Below are 18,742 nucleotides of genomic sequence, written 5' to 3'. Positions count from 1 at the left end.
AAAGATCACAGATTACAACACAGATGAAATGTCCCTTTCTGGAGAATACCAAGCTGGGTTCCACTCATTCTTACGCTCACATATATGCCATATTCTGTATCAACAGGTTAGAATAATAGAATTGTAGGGGTTGGAAGGGACCTCAAGAGATCATCGAGTCCAACCCCCCTGCCAAAGCAGGTTCCCTACACCAGGTCGCACAGGTAGGCGTCCAGGCGGGTCTTGAATATCTCCAGAAAAGGAGATTCCACAACGCCCCTGTGCAGCTGTGCCAGTCACCTTCACCGTAAAGAAGTTAGTTAGAGGTTAGTTGCTCTATACACAGATATCCTAAAAACACCCAGGCATTAGATAGACTACTGCTGTTTTCAGTTTCTTCTACTCTGGAATGCGAATGAGAAAAGATTTTGGGGGTACACAGGACTCACAGTTTCAAAACAGCTTTTACTGATTTTTACAAGTTTCTAGGCCTAAATACATTTGGCCTAGTTCTTAATGCTGGCTGAACATGAATCTTCACTGTACTGCTTTTATGATCACTTGCTCTGAGCAACTTACACAGATGAGAAATAATTCTAATCTTAGAAGTGATTATACTTACTCTAAGCAACTTATAAGGACTTAATTGCAAATTTTTACCAGGATATGATTATCTTGATTAGCCTAATATAAGCAAACTTGAAGGATATATGGCACATTTATGTAGTATATATGCAGTGTGTGTAGTCACTTACTCTGAAAAGACTTCTGTTGAGGATTCTTCTTCAAGTAACAAAACAAACAGATAGTTACCATGCCACCTCCCATAAAACCATTTGATAAACAAATAAACAAACAAAACCAAACAAACTGACATATTACTTTGAAAATCTCTCTCTATATATATGTATTAAAAACCACCAAGGATGCTTGACTTCCTCTGTGATTTTCTTGTGATGTATGGAACTTGAAAAAACAGTTTATGTGCTTTGATATTCCCTCATTTAGGCTTTGGGTGTGGGGAGGGTTGTGAAACCCGATCAGGCTTCCCAGGGCCCTATCCAACCTGGCCTTGAGTGTCTGCATCACAGGCATCCACAGCTTCTCTTGGCAGTGTGTGCCAGTTTCTCACCATGCTCTGAGTAAAAAACTTTCCCCTGACATCTAATTTAAATCTCTCAACTTTTAGTTTAAAATAATTCCCACTTGTATTACTACCTATCCATGTGATGTTTCCCTCCTGCTTGTAAGTTCTATTTAAGTATCAGAAGACTGCTATCAGGTCTTTTAATGCAGCCCAGGATACTGCTGGCCTTTTGTGCTGCAAGAGCACACTGCTGTCTCATGTCCAGCATTTCACTCACCAAAATTATGAAGTCCTCCATGAGGATGCTCTCGATGAGTTCTCTTTCCAGCTTATACATGTATCTAGAAATGCACTGACCCAAGTGCAACACCTTGCATTTGGTCTTGTTAAACCTCATTAGGTTCAGGTGAGCCCGGTTTAGCTTCGCATCATCAGGAAACTTGCTAAGGGTGCACTCAGTTCCACTATCCAGATAACTGATAAAGATGCTGAAGAGCAACAGTCCCAAGACAGACATCACTCCTCATTGGTCTCTACCTGGATGTTGAGGTGGTGACCACAATCCTTTGGCTGTGACCCAAAGGATGGTCTTTGAGGAAAAAGTTCAGATTATTCTGATCACTCATTTTCTAAACAAAACACGAGTACCCAGCATCAGGGCACATTTTAGCATAAAAATTCAAATAAATAACCAATATGATCTAAATTTAAAATTCAGTTTCACACAAGAAACTTAAACAACTTCCCACAGTGGAGAAGGGGAGAAGACATTTTATTCAAACATGCTTCTAGGTGACATTACTTCAGTTTATCAATAAATATTGAACTATTCCAACACTAGATTTGACCGAAGCAGTTTAGCAGCCTTATAACCCAATTGTTTTTTATTTAAAAGTTTTGCTGGTGTCTTCTTTGAACGAGGAATCTGGAAAAGCATGTCTTCCAGTGTGCATGTGGTTATCCGTCCTGAAACTTGTAGTTTTGTAGAAATATCTCTCAGTTTGTCTGAAAAGTCAGGGTATTTTTCCATCTTTTCCCTGGCTATTGCCAGCTGAAGAGGGGAAAATAATAAAGATCTCAATCAAAAACCATATTGAAGACAAACAATCACACAAAAAACCCCCAAACCCAGCATAAGATATACAGCTAGTGCAATGGCTTACAATAAAAGGAATTTAAGCAGTACACACATTATACATTAGTTGACAATATTGGAAATACTGAAAACATCCTGGCTAGCAGGAACAAGGAAGTTACTGTCCCTCTGTACTCAGCACATGTGAGGCCGCACCTCAAGTACTGTGTCCAGTTTTGGGCCCCTCACTGCAAGAAAGACACAGAGGTCCTGAAGCGTGTCCAGTGAAGGGCAGTGAAGCTGGTGAGGAGTTTGGAGCCTTATGAAAAGTGGCTGAGCTGGGTTTGTTCAGTCTGAAGAAGAGGAGACTCTGGGTAGACCTTACTGCTCTCTGTGACTACCTAAAGGGAGGTAATAGTGAGCTGGGAAGTGGCCTCTTTTCTTGTGTAACTGATGATAAGACTAGAGGGAATGGCTTCAAGTTGTACCAGAGGAGATTCAGTCTGGATGTCAGGAAATACTACTTCTTCAAAAGAGTGTTCTGAGGCTGGAATGGGATGCCAAGGGAGGTGGTGGAGTCACCAACCCTGGAAGTGTTCAAGGAATGTTTAGACATTGTATTTAGGGACAAGGTTAAGAGAGAACTATTAGTGACATGTGGACAGTTGGGCTGGATGATCTCGTAGGTCTTTTCCAAACTTGCTGATTCTATGATACTGGAAATGTACTAGATACCTATCAGAGAAAGTTTATTAGATTAAAAGCTTCCTCAAAGCTGCACAGTCTTATTTTCAATCCTAGAACAGACTAAGCAATTGTTCTCTATTTAAACTCAGGGAACAAAAGTTCTTACCCAAATCTAATTTCCAGATGGGCACAATTATAATTATTATTCCATACAAAGCTAAATGTAGAGTTCAAATAAAAAGTAAAAGTCATATAAAAGAACACTGGAAATTTCAGTAAACTATGCCATACATGGAGAATGAGCTAAAGAATGAGTCAATCTGTTAAAAATTGTTGTTGGTTAATAAACTACTGTAGAAGGAATGGGCTAGAACAAAGGCATGGTCTTCCTAGGAACTGTTAAAGATTTGCCAAACAAAAATAAAATACAACATTGACACATACAGCTTTTATTGCAACAAATATCCATTAACTATGCTTTGAAAGGCATATCTCCATTTTATCTACTGGTTATGTATCAATTATTCTGCTACTAAGCAGCTTTAAAAGGGTGATAATTTAATTATTAACAGATTTAAAATACCTTGTTCTATACACATGTTCAAAATGAGCACATTAATAAATTTCAGGAAAAGAAGCAGCACTGGCAAGCTGAAAGATTCATACATGCATCCTCCACAGTGATCAGTGCTGTAAGGAAGCTATTATTTCCTATATCACACTTCTCTGCACAGCATCACAGATGCTTGCAAATACTACAAAGCTAACAGTATGACCATGATCATAACTTTATCCTCATTTATACATCAAATGAAGCCAGCATATAAAGCAAGAGATTAAATAATTTAAGGCCACCAGGGAACTCTTCATCTTCCCTTGGTTGAAATTTGAGCTTCTAAAAGCTAGGCCCTCAATAAAAAGGGAAGCAGACAGCTAAGTACTTTGCCCAGCAGCACAATAAACCAGTCAGCTGCTTTGGCATCTGAATGCATCAGAACCAAAACAGTTTTAGCAGGATGAACTCAGGAACTTGAAGCTCTGTAACTGCACATCATAGCTTAGCTAAGCAATCAAGACCTCCTCTCAGACTTGCCTTATCACCCCCAGGCCTGTATCCCCAACCAGGACAGATCTGTGATGCCATACTTGCTGCCTGATTAGGGCCATTATTGTATACTTACCACTTGCTCAGAAAATTCAATTTTTTTCACAAATGGAGGAGTATCTACATCCATTACTTCCTCTAAAGTCTTTATCACTTCTTCTAACAAGCCAGATCTGAGCTGGACAAGAACCTTAAAAGTAAAATTAGATAAATCCACAGAATAATCATTAGAAAGAAAGAAAGCCTTAAAGAATACATTTGAAAAAAACATTATGAATGAAAGAATGACCAAAATACTTTTCTAGATGCTAGGCTGATAAAATCCATTAATTGTGAAGGCAGAGGGTCAATTTCCACACAATTGTTTTGTTGGTTTTTTTTGTTTTGTTTTGCAGCTGAGACCTGGAAAGGAAGAGAGAACCTGGAGCCTTCTGGTGCTCTGCACACGAGAGTTGTTGACTACAGCATATTGAATATTTCTATTGTAAAACTCTAACACAAAGCAAGCATACTTACTTTAAGGTTACTGTATAGATTATTCTCTGTTTTCCTTATCTGAGAACAATAAAATTGGGCTTGTGCTATATCATCCTGGAAAGGAATTAAAAATAATTTAAGAAAATATATAGCTAAAAATGTGATAACGTTCCCAAAATAAGGAAAAGCTTAAGAAAAACAAGCTGTTACATCTTCTCACTGAAATACAAACTACATCTACAAAACCTTCACCAGGTCCCACAGCCCCATGTAGCATCCAGCCTATGAAAGGAACACCCCACACTGGAGTTTGCATGTAAACTAGAAACAGCAGACAAAAGGATTTCCTAACTCGTATTCTCCTGTTCAATCTTCCATTCTGATCTGCTTAAGTTGATGCTTAGGCACTTGAGATAGATGAAAAACCTCACCTTGAAGCAACATGCTACCAAGAACAGGCCATATCTCAAGCAAAAGGGCAATACATATCACAGCCCTTGAATTTGTCTCTACAGATAAACAGTTTGAAGAGCTTACTGCATGAGTATTTATAATTATTTTTGTTCCATTTGAAGTAAATCATTGCTATGCATCAGCATCTGCAGGACTGAGTCATGGGTATATCTAAACTACTAGCCCAACCTTCTTCTATTTTGTAAGAAAATTCTATGTGGAATTGTGAGTGGCACAATACATCTGTGCATTAGATTCAAGTCATAGGTTAGACTTTGGAATTCTGACATTCAGTTTATGTGGAAGTTACCCATAACCCTTTCTTCAGGGCCATAAAGATTATAGTACTTAAAATAATTGCCTAGATCAGTTATGCTTTCTCTGCGTTAGCTTTCTTCATCTGACTATCATATAACAAAATAACCTATTGAGGTATAAATCAAAAGAAAAAGACACTATACCTGCTTCAGAGCAGATGCCACAGCAAAGTAGAATGCTCGCAGTGGTAATGAGTCACCTTTTAGCTGTGCTTCTTCAAGCAGTTTTGCAGAGATTTTGGAAGACTCCAGGTTGCCCTACGTAGAAATTTCATACATATGTTGCCTTTACTAATAATGTGATCTGAAAATACTGTAGGCAATTGCAATGACATTCAGAAGGCATTCAGAAATAAATACACCATAAGGCCAGCAAGGCAAACTATATCTGAACCTAGCAGATTCTGTATTTCTTAAGATACACAATGCCAAAAGGTGATACTCTGTGCTACCGTGCTCAGAAGAGGGTAAAAATAACTATCAGACATTCCCTTGAGTGTTTTGGCTTCTACAGAAGAGACAACAACCCATGGCAGTCAGCTAAAAGCAACAATTTCAATTTTCATACCATTGCCAAATAAGCAAAAAGGCTGAATTTTTCTCTTTATTCTAAAAACTACATGGAGTAATTAATGATCAGTGTTTACTAAACACTGAATTAATCAGCACCATTGTATTACAGAAATCTGCACACAAGTGAATTTGAATATTCAGCAATTTTGAGCCTCTCTCTTAAGGATTACATTTGGCAAGATGTCTCTTATACACTCTAATATAATACCTTTTTTTACCTTTACTCTAATGTAATACGTTTTCCAACAAAAAGAGCTTGCATTATTAACGGGAAGCAATAAATTGTATCAGTGCTCCAACTTCAAATTGAGTTAGCAATTAAGCACTCCAAAGGTCAAGAATTACCAGCACAGTTTACTTTATGGGCATAAATAATCTGCATCTTATTTGTAGTGAATGATATATAGTAATAACATTAATGTCACTATTTTCAACGAAGTCTAGAGTAAAAGGCAAAGTCATCACCCGTGCACCATTTCAAAAACCACAAACCATCAAAAATAATGCTCCTCAAAATGGAAATGGTAAAGAGAGCTAACTGGACCCCAAACAATTTAAAACCTTTCAAACTTTAAGTTGGCAGGAGGAAAGTTTTTTAACAACCTGCACCACTGTCTTGGAAAACATCCTTCATGTTCCTTCTCAGCATCAGGCATTGATTTCTATCCCTACTGTTCAAAATGCCATTCATGTAAATAGCAGCTGTGATCTAACTCATTAAAAGAAAGACACTGAGGTCCTGGAGCATGTCCAAAGCAGGGCAACAAAGCTAGCGAAGGGTCTGAAGCACAAGTCCTGTGCCAAGGGGCTGAGGGAACTAGGATTATTCAGTCTGGAGAAGATAAGGCTCAAGGGAGCCTTTACTATGCTCTGCAACTAGGCTGTAATGAGGTGAGGGTTGGTGTCTTCTCCCATCTAACTAGTGACAGAACAAGAGCTAATGGTCTCACGCTACACAGCAGGGGTGATTCAGGTTGGATACGAGGAAAAATTTATTCTCTGAAAGCGTTATCAAGGATTGGAACAGGCTACCCAGAAAACTGGTGGATCACTGTCCCTGGAGGTGTTCAAAAAATGTGTAAATGTGAAACTGAAGCATGTGGTTTAGTGGGGTAATGGTTGGACTACATGATCTTAGAGGTCTTTATCGGCCTTAATGACTCTATGATTCTAAATAACAACATACCAAATTCACTGCTGAAAACCGAGGCAGAGATGATAGTAGAAAAGCAAAAGTCTCAGAAACATCTTCCTCTTTTATATGCTAAGGATTCAAGCCCTCACGCAACAGCCCATGTAAAGTAATATGTTAGTATTTTAAGAGATTATGTAAAGCTACTGTATCTACAGCAGACCTCAGAGAAACACAACAGGATTCAGTGAAAACCAGCACTTTTCAGAGAGTGGAAGGGACAGAGTGCAGACCAAGAAATAATGTTATAGCCATAAATATTGTCTAGGTAGATGCTAGAAGCAAACACAAGCTTATAAACTACTTTTGTAGCATAGTGTCATTGTCTCTCTACATTGAGTATTTCCTAAAAAAGGCACTCTCTGGGTAGAACTGGAAGCACCCCTAAATAAACATAAATCTCTATTTGGTTTTAAGTGCAAACTTTCTACAGCTCTTTTTGAGCTCTACCTACTGCCCCAGCCTACAAACAGCAGAGCCAAATTGCTATCTCTATTTCCCCAACCTAAAAGTATCTGCAATTCATTAGAACTGAGGCTTTCAAAAGCACCTCAGAAAGTACTTAAGAGTTACCATTTTTGGCTGACTCATTTTTATCACACATGTGCTCAGTTCGTTGTATGGCTAACTGAGAAATAAGAGGAAGCTTTGTAGAGTAGTATTGTTTTTCTTCAGCTACTTTCTCTTTCAAAAAGCACAGTGAAATTGAAAAAGAGGTCCTACAGTGTTTAGGAAGGGCCTTTGTTAATACTTCAAATTGCAGAATTGATTCAAATCTGGAGAGATCTATATAAAGAAAAATATCTGGTGGACTCGCTTTTCTACAAATGGGAAGCTACTCTAAGGAAACTGTTACTAATTCCTTATTGCCTTCATGTTTTTCTCCAAACTAAAAATACAATTAAGGTCTAGGGGAAGCCTGTCTCTCACTGAAGCATTCATTTATCTTTCTTTTCTTTACTCAGCTGGCATGTAAGAACAGATTACCTTTGAGAATGTTAATCCTTTCAAATTTGGATGCAATTGTAAAAATGGTCCAAAAATTACTTGGAAGAGAAGTTATCTCGGAGGGAGTTATCTGTCAAACAGAACATATCATGCATCCTGTCTCCCAAATAAACCAGACTATACCTCTAATATTGTGGCTGTACACCTTGACACAGATCCCAGAGGAAGAATGCTAACAGTTAATCAAAGGCTGTATCAGATTTGTTTCTTAATGCTAATGTCCTTTTAATTCTCTCAGAGATTTGCTTTGTGACATTAGTTGGTAAAAGAAGCCATACGTATGTATAAAAGATCACAAATGAAGTGATTTATGACTTCATTATGTATAAAATACTTGCATTAGATGTGAAATCATGACTGGGAACACGTGTAAATTTCAGAATTCCAAAAAGGAAGACATAGAGAAGGCATTTCAATTAGTTCATAATATAAACTGAAAATATTTACCAGTTTGTAGCATATTGCAAACGCCAGTAAATAGGTTTCCTTGTTGAAAGGTATTCCTTGTTTTTTCATTTCTACTAGGACTTCCAAAGCACCTGCCAAAAATACAGTAGTATTACTCGTTTTAGAAATTTAATGCTATATGTTCAATGACTTGAAAAAAATCTCAGCACGCTATGAACTCGGGAACTTTACTTCAAAATCAGAATGCAAACTGATACCTAATAACTTTTTACAAATACATTTTAAGAACCTTAACAGGATCACAAGTATGTGAGATACTGTTTCCCAGAAAGGAGGCTTTCAATCTGCATTAGCACCTGGCTTTACTATTCTATTATTTTCACACAAACTTAAAACAAAGCCACTTCCTTCCTAATAGTCCAGAATGAAGACAAATCACAACAAAAGTTTCAACCATTTTCAGTAAGCTATCTAAAAGCTCCTCACTAAAGCATATGCTTCATTACACTGTAACACTCTGTTCTGGCTCTGATCTAATTACTTTAACAACTATTCAGTCTCAGCCTTTAGGACAAATGTTGATTTTCCAAACTTTGAAAGTCTTAAGTACTGCACATTCAACAAATTCCAAAGAGAGCGATTTGCTTGACAAACTTATTCCATATTCTTTTCAATCAAATCAGATGATTCCTTGTCATATCCAAAGGCCAAACAGTGATTTTATACACTTGCCTTAAATACTGCAATAGCCACTCTGTGTATGGACACTAAGTAAGACAAACCAAGAGAAGGCTCCAGCCTGTTTTCTTAACAAAGGAAAAAGGGTACTTTTCTCTGTTCTGACACAAATGAGAAGGGAGGTACACCCACAAGATTGTCTAAGGTGAAGCAGTTGACTTCATGCCTCAAGACTGCCACCACCAAGAAGGAAAGAAATATGACTGTCATAGGTGACTCCTTTCTGAGAGGAACGGAGGGGCCATTCATGTCATCCAAACCCTATCCATATGGAAGTGTGCTGCCTCCCTCAGGCTTGGGTCAGAGATATTTCTAGGAAACTTCCTAGTCTGATTTGCCCCTCTGATTATTATCCTTCATTGACAGTTCAGGTCGGCAGTGATTAAGTCACTGAAAGAAGCCTGAGGACTATCAAAAATCACTTCTGGGGACCGGGCTGGTCAATGTGCAGAGTGGATGTACAGTTCATATTTTCCTCTGTACCTTCATTAGCAGGGAACAATACCGAGAGGTGAGAAAATCCTTCTCATAAATACATGGCTGAGAAGCTAGTGCCTAGTACTAGAATTTTGTTTTTTTCACCATGAAGAGGTTTACTCAAAACTTAGTTGCCATTATGGAAACATGGTACAATCGCTCCTATGAATGGAGTAGAACGGATATGTAAGAAAGGAGGGGGGGTGGTATGGCTCTCTATGTTTGATGTTGTTAAGCTTGGTGCTGCAAATGATAAGGTTGAATCTATGGGTAAGGATCAGGGGGACAGCCAACAACAAGGCTGACATGCTGGTGGGCGTCTGTTATAGATCAGCTAAGCATGATGAAGAGATGGATGGGGCATACTACAAGCAGCTGGCAGAAGTGCAAGTACCAGCCCTTGTTCTCACAGGGAACTTCAACTTTCCTGATATATGCTGGAAGTAAAATACAGAACAGAAGAAGCAGTCTAGGAAGTTTCAAGAATGTATAGAAGATAACTTCCAGATGCAGCTGGTAAGAAGAAACTAGTAGAGGATATGCCCTGCTAGACATACAGTTCACAGAGGACTGGTGGGAGCTGAGGAGGCTGGGAGCTGTCTTGGACAGAATAACAAAATTCTTGGAAATGGGGCAGCAAAACTGCTACCATGGACTTCAGAAGGTGGACTCTGAACTGTTCAGGATGCTGATATTCCAACCCCTTGGGATTCAGACCTGAAGAGTAAAGGGGCTAAAGAAGGCTGATCACTCCTCAAGAAGGAAATCTTAAATGTTCAGGACCAGGCTGTCCTCCTGCGCCACAAGATGAGCTGATGGAAAAGAAGACTATCATGGATGAACAGGAAGCTTGGATGGGATTCACCTGAGGGTGCCAAGGGTGCTGGTGGAGGTGATAGCCAAGCTGCTTTCCATCACCTCTCATCACTCTTGGTCAAACAGAGAGAACCAAGAGGACTGGAGGCTTGCCAGTGTGACTCCCATCTACAAAAAGGGTTGTAAGGAGGATCTGGGGAACTACAGGCCTGTCAGTAGATCATGTCAGCCAATAAATCACCTTGAGGGAGATCACACAGCATACGCAGAACAACTGGGGTGATCAGGCCCAGCTAGCATAGGCTCACAAAAGGCAGATCCTGTTTGACCAACCTGATCTCCTTCTATGATTGAGTGACCTGCCTGATGGATGAAGGAAAGGCTGCTGACATAGTTTACTTAGACTTCACCAAAACCTTTGACACTGTCTCCCACAGTATTCTCTTGCAGAAGCTGGCAGCCTGTAGCTTGGACAAGTACACTCTTTGCTGGGCACATAATTGGCTGGATAGCTGGGCCCAGAGTATGGTGGTGAATGGAGTCACATCCAGCTGGCAAATAGTCACAAGTGACATTCCCCAGGAGTCAGTAACGGGGCCAGTCCTCTTCAATATCTATATCGATGACCTGGATGACGGCATTTAGTGCACCTTGAGTAAGTTTGCAGATGACACTGAGTTGGGAGGAAGTGTCAACCTGCCTGGGACCAGGAAGGCTCTGCAGAAGGATCTGAATAGGATAGATAACTGAGTTGAGGCCAGCAGGATGACATTCAATGAACACCAAATGCCAGGTCCTGCATTTTGGCCACAACAACTCTGAGAACACTACAGGCACGGTGCAGAGTGGCTGAAGAAGAAATAGACCAAAAGGTGTTGGCCAATGCTCAGCTTTTCTATCTGAATATGAGCCAGGAGTGTATCCAGGTGCAAAAAGGCCAAGGGCATCCTGGCTTGTATCAAAAAGTGTTGCCAGCTGTGAATATAATTCCATACTTGGCACTGGTGAGAACACACCTTGAGTACAGCATTCAATTATGGGCCTTTCAACATATAAAAGAAATTGAGGTCCTGTAGTGTGTCCAGAGAAGGGCAGTGAAGCTGGTGAGGGGTCAGGTGCACAAACCTTTTGAGAAGTAGCTTGAGGGAACTGGGATTATTTCCTTTGAAGAGAAGGCTCAGAAGAGACCTCACTGAACTTTATAACTACCTGAGGGGAGGTTGTGGTGAGCTGGCTGTCTGCCTCCTCTCATGTGTAACTAGCAATAGGACTAGAAGAAATAGCCTCAAGTTGCACCAGGGGAGATTAAGGTTAAACATTCGAAAAAAAAAACTTCTCTGTAAAAGTAGTTAAGTGCTGGAATGGGCTGCCCAGAAGGGTAGTAGAATTACCATTCCTGGAGGGTATAAGAAACACTTAATGCTGTACTGAGGGGTACAGAAATATTGCTAATAGGTGGATGGTTGAACTGGATGATCTTGTAAGCCTTTTCCAACCTTGGTGATTCTACGAAATGAACTGCCAGAAAACTGTTGGAGAACTTACTGTTCCAAAAAACATATAAAACAAACAGAATAGGGAAACATACACATATTTCACAAATAAAATAAAATGAACCCAAATTGATACACAAAATTACAACACAGAGAGAAGATAAGTCTTTAGAGGACACTTAAAAGAAAAGTACTGATCACAATTCCATACAACTACAAGATGGTAAGAATGCCATCCCAAGTATGAAACAGATAAAGCCTTCCATTTTTATTATACAATACAGTACAACTACTTTGCATCTATACTGATTTATATGATGTTTGGTCTTCTAAAACCCTGTCAGTATTTCATACTCATAAGGCCAATCGGTATTCATATACACACTCATGGAGAGAAGCATGTTATTCTAAGTGCTTTTCCATTAGTAACTCAGTACTTACTTTTGTAACGACCCTTTTTAAACAACATAGTCATCAAGATATGGAATGATGTACTTTCTGAGAAAAAACCATGCAAATTCTGTAGAAAAACATACAAATAGAGCAAACTTTAAAGAAGGTTAGGATGACTGAGCATTATTATTGTGCAGAGTATTTATTAGGACTTCCCATTGGAATGAGCCCCATTTTTAGAAGTTCAGTATTCAATTATTTAGACTCCCTGACTCCTCAGTCATGTAACCTCTAAAACAGTGGAGTCTCACTACAGTCAAGAGCACACTTAAAAATTACAGATATTTAAAAGACATTCCTACTTCTGTTTTTTTCAGTGACAGATTGTGACCTTTAAGTTAGTACAAGCAGAAGTCTGACTAATTGCTACTCCAAAAGCTTAGCAGATATGCAGCTGCAGCTGATTAACAGTATCTTTGAGGTAATGCACAACTCATATGAAAGAATTTTCTGATAATCACAGTATCAAATGCTGAATAGATCCACACTAGGACTTAGGTCATGACAGGCATAGCAGCAGAAAAAAAAGAGTAAGTATGTTTTACATTCCACAGCAGTCTTTGCATGTTATGACAATCTGAATAGACAGATTAAATGTCAAAGACATTAAGATAATTTCTGAAGCAGGGTTTGAAGAAGTGGTACAGTACATTACCATCCATCAGTTACTAAGTTCTGTAAGTACTACAGGACTTATCCTAGTGACAGAACTCAACCATAACCAAATAACACCCTCATATACTTTATACTGTTCCTAATTTAAGAACAGTAGGCCAAGCAATACTTCCAATTTTTACTAGGTATATCCCATACTTTGATTAATTAACATAGAGCTGACTTTCCACCGCCCCTCAGGAGTTTTCAAAACAGAATATTATTGCACAGAATCATGTACATCTATTAGATACTGAGTACAATCAATATTTTTCATGATAGTGCACACAGCACTTTAGAGATGTTCTCCTTGATTTTTCTCAGCACTTTGGAGGGAGTCTGAAGTACAGAGTAGCAAAGTATATCTGCTGATGTAAACAATCTAAAGAATTTAAGAAAACTGCTACAGAAAAATTCAGAAGCGCTCACTTCCAAGAATTATCTATACAGGATGGATACAGGAAACAGAGGAGGCAGGAAAATACACATCAGTGCTATTTTGAGGAATTATCCTTGAATTGATAACTCTTTATTGTAATTATGCAATTATACAGAAGTGCAATAATAAAAAAGTCAGTCAAATTAACATTTACTTTTAAATGCTGTTTAACTCAATTTTTTTTAAAACAAACACTACATGAAGAACAGCAACCTTAGAAACTTTAAGTATGATGTGTATCAGTTGCAATAGAAAAGATGTCTATCTCATGCAAGGCACGGCAATCACCTGTAGTGAAGTAATATGTACCACTGATATTACGGAAATATATTTAAAGGAAATTACCTGATCTTTGATAAGTTCTACTGCAGGTGTTTCAAGGTCTAGCTCATAACACAGTCTCATAAAGAGGGGCCCAAATTTAAAACCATGTAAGTCTGTGATCCCATTCTGTTCATGGTACCTATCAGAAAGACTCAAAAGAGTTAATCACACAACACATAGAATTTGCCAAGGGGAAACAGCTTTAAATAGGCAGCACAACCTGCATGTACAATGACAGAGGAACCGCTTTTCTATCTGCATGTGCTGGAATTCAGATTAACTGAAGAGACATTTTATAGAAAAATGTAATTTTGACTGAACTAACAAAGCAAACTAGCAATATGTAAAATATTCTATTTATGGTAAAGACATTAATATCTGATTCGTTATAGAATGCACCCCCTTCACCAGAATTGACAGCTACTTTACCACCTATTCACAGATCATATATTGCACAAGAAATTGCATTGGTCCATTTTAGCAGTGATACCTGCTGAGGTATTCAAACTTTTTCTAACCCACACTAAAAATATATGTTTTGCTAATTTTTTTTTCTTCCCAAAAATTCTGTATGTAATTGCTCAGAAGGATTTCATTCACAAAACCTCCTGACCTGCCACTAATGTTTCCAGTTAATAAGCAGGTATGTCTTAGCTGGAAGATGCCTCTAAGCACATCAGTATCTCCCAGCTGAAAAGTGAAGGCTGTGTGGCTCACTTTTGATTCTACACACAGCAGGGCACCAGTTCATTCCCATATCTTGACTCTCCTTTGATCTGAGAGTCTCTGAAGGGTTGGAAAATGCAAAGTAAATGAAAATGCAGTCTTCACCAAACTAAGCGTGCAAACTGTCCCTGAATTCAGGCAAACCGTCACCTGCAGACATCACTTCAGTAGATCTAATAATAGAAGTGTAAAATAAAGGGAGAAAACAATGTTACCTGGATTGTTACAAGTACCTGTAAATTACTTTTTTGGCTAGTTCCACATCAGAAGTAGTCTGACATAAGTGCAGTAAAATTTTTAATTCATTTTTGAGAATCATTCTATTTTCCTTTAATTTTTCTTTCATATTTTTGAAATACGGATCTGAAAATGAAGCACATTGTAAGAGCAGTCTATAGATAATTCCATTATTTGTGTTGCATGCCTGCTACTTGAAACACAGAAAAACCTTTTTTTCCCCATCAATAAAAAAGTGAAACATTTCCACAAAGAGTAGCATGCTGGGGCATCCCCACAGTCAGAACAGACTCAGGAAAACTGAGTAGATGGTTATAGTGAACTTGGTTCCATTAAGTATGGTATGTAATGCATGAGATAATACAAAAAAAATTCAAAGAGGAAGGATGTTTTCAAAGTGACATTTACATACTACAAGAGTCTTAAAAAACAGCATTCAAACTATCCTAAGAACTCCTACTCAGCACTGTTGTATATAGATAAACATCACTAATTTAAACTCCTTGATAATTGATGCAAAGAGAGTTTACTACACAATACACATATGGAGGTTATATATACATACATATATATTTATATATAGCCTTAAACTTAGTGTTTCTTTCCTTTTCCTTGACAGTTCTCTATCCAGGACTTTTTTTTTTAATATGACAAAGCAAAAACAAAGACCAGTCCTTCAGCTGCTAATTTTAATGCTGTGTTTGAGACACATACACACATCACCTGGCTGCCCCCTTACCCTGCTGGTGCTGCACACCCTCATGGACAGAGAAGGAAACTTATGTAGCAGCTCCTGGGCTACTGCTGCTTCTAAGCTAGAAGCACTCCACAAGTGTGGCAAAGTGGGCACCCCAGAGAACAACATATTCAACTATTGGATGTGATATAGATGTTGCTACATGTAAGTGCAAGTCTTAGATGCTGGGATGAGTCCTGCATAGTGAGAAAAGCATACACATAGAAGTAGGTATATACATATTTGATATGGGTTTAAAGATGCAGTGAAATTTAAAAATACCTGCGATCTGAACTGTATTTGTAAAGATATAACAGCTATTTAAACTATTGTAGTTAATTGTTTAGCTGTTACAGTTACTAGTATAGCTAATATACAATTATACGTACAGTAGCATAATTAACTAAAATAAATAGTAGTTCTTACATATTTTGTGTAACAAAAATTCTTACTGCATTTTCCACTTATAAATGGAAGTTTATTACAAGCCTTATTTACTTCTTTTCATCTCTCAGTTGCTAGCCTAAATACCAAGTACATATACATGTGCACATACATACAAATATATGTTTAGTAGACTGTTTTAATCCATGTTACCTCAGGTTACAACTTGTATAATAACAAAAAGGTGAACTGTGATATGAAAACCCAAACATGTGGCTTCTACATAGCAACAGTATGAACCATGTCCAATATGAGTATGTCAATCACAGCAAAAAAATGACATCATGATTTATCGATGTCTGATTCAAACTTCGCTATTACTTAGTATAGAAAAATTATTATTTTGATTTCAGTCAACTCTCTTTCAGATGACTGGCTTATATAAAATTAAATTTGATATATGTCCTTTCCTTGTCATTTAAAAAAAACCAAAAAACCCAAACTGCAGTATTTGGAAGAACTATCAAAGTTTAGTGTTTGGTATCACCAAATACCTACATATGGTGGAAAAGGTGCCAGAGATAGATTTTAAGGATAGATTTATGTTGATTTTAAGGATAGATTTATGTTTACATTTATCCTCTCTGAAGTATACAACGTATACATACTTTAAACTGGCATGACAAGGCCTTCATCAGCGAAAAAATACACCGATCTTCCTCTTTGGTAGATTTAGGGAACCAAAACTTGTTTTTCATATTCAGAGTTTACAGACATTATCTAAAATCAGGTATAAAACTGAGAAATTTTATAAGGCAAAACAAAAAAAAAAAAAGCTAAGAGAATGAACTCAGTAAATTTACAGATCAAATTAAATCAATTAGTGGCATAGGCCTGCTCTGGACTGTTAAGTAGCTACCAGGCTTAGTATTAACCTTCTCTGCTGAATACTTATTTGAAGCACAATTTGTAGACTGAAACAGTACTTTACATCAGACTACACGATGGAATTGAAAATGCAAGGACACAAACACTTCAGGTCCTTTTGTAAACTCCTTGCACACTTTAGCGCTCCTGTACATTTTTCAAAATGGCATAACTAATGTCATTCTTCAAAACTTCAGCTCTGATATTTTTAGCTGCAATTTGCAAGAGGAAGATACAAACTGATGCCTTTCAACGTGGTTAATTTTCTGTCTACAAAGGCTTCGACTGTCTTCTTTCCAGTACACACATTAAAATTACAAATGGTGATTATCAAGGAAACAAATACCTTTATTGCCATGAAATTCATTTCTAATTGCCGCTTTTGCCTGCTGAAATTCTTCTAACTTCATATTTTCTTCTGTTAGCAAATACCGCTTCCCTGCAATAAGAAACAGAAATTTGAGATTTACATTCTACCAACTGCTTTAATATTACAGAACTTCACACTTATAATTTACAGCTGTTAATGATACCAAACTACTGGCAGCGCAACATTTTTTTAGTGTTTTTAGTTTAGACAACAAGAACTGCAATTCCTCACATCACTGAGTAAACAAACAAACCAACCCAGCAATCAATACATCACAGCTTTCCAGTATTAATACATACAAGGATAAAAAGGCATATATTTATTGGATGTGCAAAATAAAAGCTACAGATGTTCCTCTCTTGCCTAGCTAAGATACAAGTGCATTCTGCAGAAGAACCCTGCTGGTGTGCTTTTGTAAGGGTCTGCCATGCCATCTCTCTGACACTGAGAACTCCTTGGCAGTACAGCTGCCATCATAACCACAGTACACCTGACGCTGGCTGCCCCAGTTACTGTGAGAAGACAAAAGATGAACATACAAAGGTTATAATTTGGATTGTAGTAATACTCAAGAGACCCAGTGAAGCTCTGGCACAGGCAGACACCAGAGGAAGACAAATACAAATTCAGAATCTGAAAGCTATCTCTGGGTTCCAACGTAAGCTGTTTGGCTCCGTAAGATGCCTAGAAAAGGTGTCATGGAAATGCCATTTGTCAAGTGTTTGCTGTCACAAAGCCAGTTCTCCAGCAGTGGATTCCTATTTGCTGCAAGCAGCTCACATTGTCATAATCTGCTCTCCAACCTTGTGAAAAGAACGGCTCTTAATCAGAGGGGGTGGGAGCAAGTACTGATCTCAGGGAGGTTACACTTTGTATCTGCCCAGAAGATGCTGCAAGCCACACAAACAGCAACACTTGCTTTCTGCGTGAGGCACGTAACCAGTGTACTTGCTAAGAACCCACAAAGCAGCACGCTTACCCCCGAAATTTAATGGGAAGATTTCCAGCGGGCCAAACAGGCCGCGGTTACCCAGACTGCACCGCCTCGTGGGGCGCCCCACGGCGCCTTCACCCGCGGCCCGTGCTTCTCAGGGAGCGGACAGGCAGCCCTGCGAGAAGCTCTGAGCAGCAGAGCTTTACCGTTCTTCAACTCAGCCTCCTGAAATACACCTCCCCCCCCCAAAAATCCACCGCCAGGCGCGACGGGACTACAACTCCCGACACGCAGACGGCTGGCAGCACCCGCCACGCATGCTGGGAACTACAGTACTCCACCCGTCCTCCAGTACTCCACCCGCCCTCCTCTCCCACCCCAGTGAGTGCCACGGCGCTGCGCACTTACCTGAGGCCGCGCATCCCCAGCAGCCTGGGATGGGCAGGCAAACCGGAGAGCGCCGCACCGCCACCCGCATCACCCGCTGCGATCGGCCGGAGAGCACTGCCGCCATCTTTCGCCCGGCCTGCCGGGGGCGGAGCGCTGCCGGGCCTGCCCATTCCCCACCGCCTCCTCCCTCGGCGCCATGGCTGCCTCCGTGCTCGTGCGAGGCGCGCTGCGGGGCGGGAAGGCCCTCGGCGCCAGGGCAGGTCAGTGGTCCGCGGCGGGGCCG

General features: G+C 39.2%; 2 protein-coding genes across 2 annotated transcripts in view; one reads left to right on the top strand and one right to left on the bottom strand.

The window, feature by feature from the left end:
- Positions 1-1,799: 1,799 nt before the first annotated feature.
- Positions 1,800-18,657, bottom strand: PTCD2 (pentatricopeptide repeat domain 2). Its single transcript, XM_065744207.1, is given in 11 exon segments — positions 1,800-2,117; positions 4,010-4,123; positions 4,450-4,524; positions 5,325-5,438; positions 8,401-8,492; positions 12,327-12,405; positions 13,777-13,894; positions 14,715-14,844; positions 17,112-17,204; positions 18,478-18,588; positions 18,591-18,657. Coding segments are annotated over 11 exon segments (1,218 nt in total). The 3' UTR covers positions 1,800-1,892.
- The window catches only part of MRPS27 (mitochondrial ribosomal protein S27), a 35,174-nt gene continuing 35,069 nt past the window's right edge, over positions 18,638-18,742 (top strand). Inside the window, exon 1 of the mRNA XM_065744206.1 lies at positions 18,638-18,719. Within this exon, the coding sequence (XP_065600278.1) occupies positions 18,656-18,719 (64 nt within the window). The 5' untranslated portion in view covers positions 18,638-18,655. The remainder of the gene's footprint in view (positions 18,720-18,742) is intronic.

Source organism: Cyrtonyx montezumae, unplaced genomic scaffold (assembly GCF_038088225.1).
Source record: "Cyrtonyx montezumae isolate F1298 unplaced genomic scaffold, pur_monq_1.0 scaffold_30, whole genome shotgun sequence".
NCBI classification, from domain to species: Eukaryota; Metazoa; Chordata; class Aves; order Galliformes; family Odontophoridae; genus Cyrtonyx; species Cyrtonyx montezumae.
This window is presented reverse-complemented; position numbering and strand designations above follow the sequence as displayed.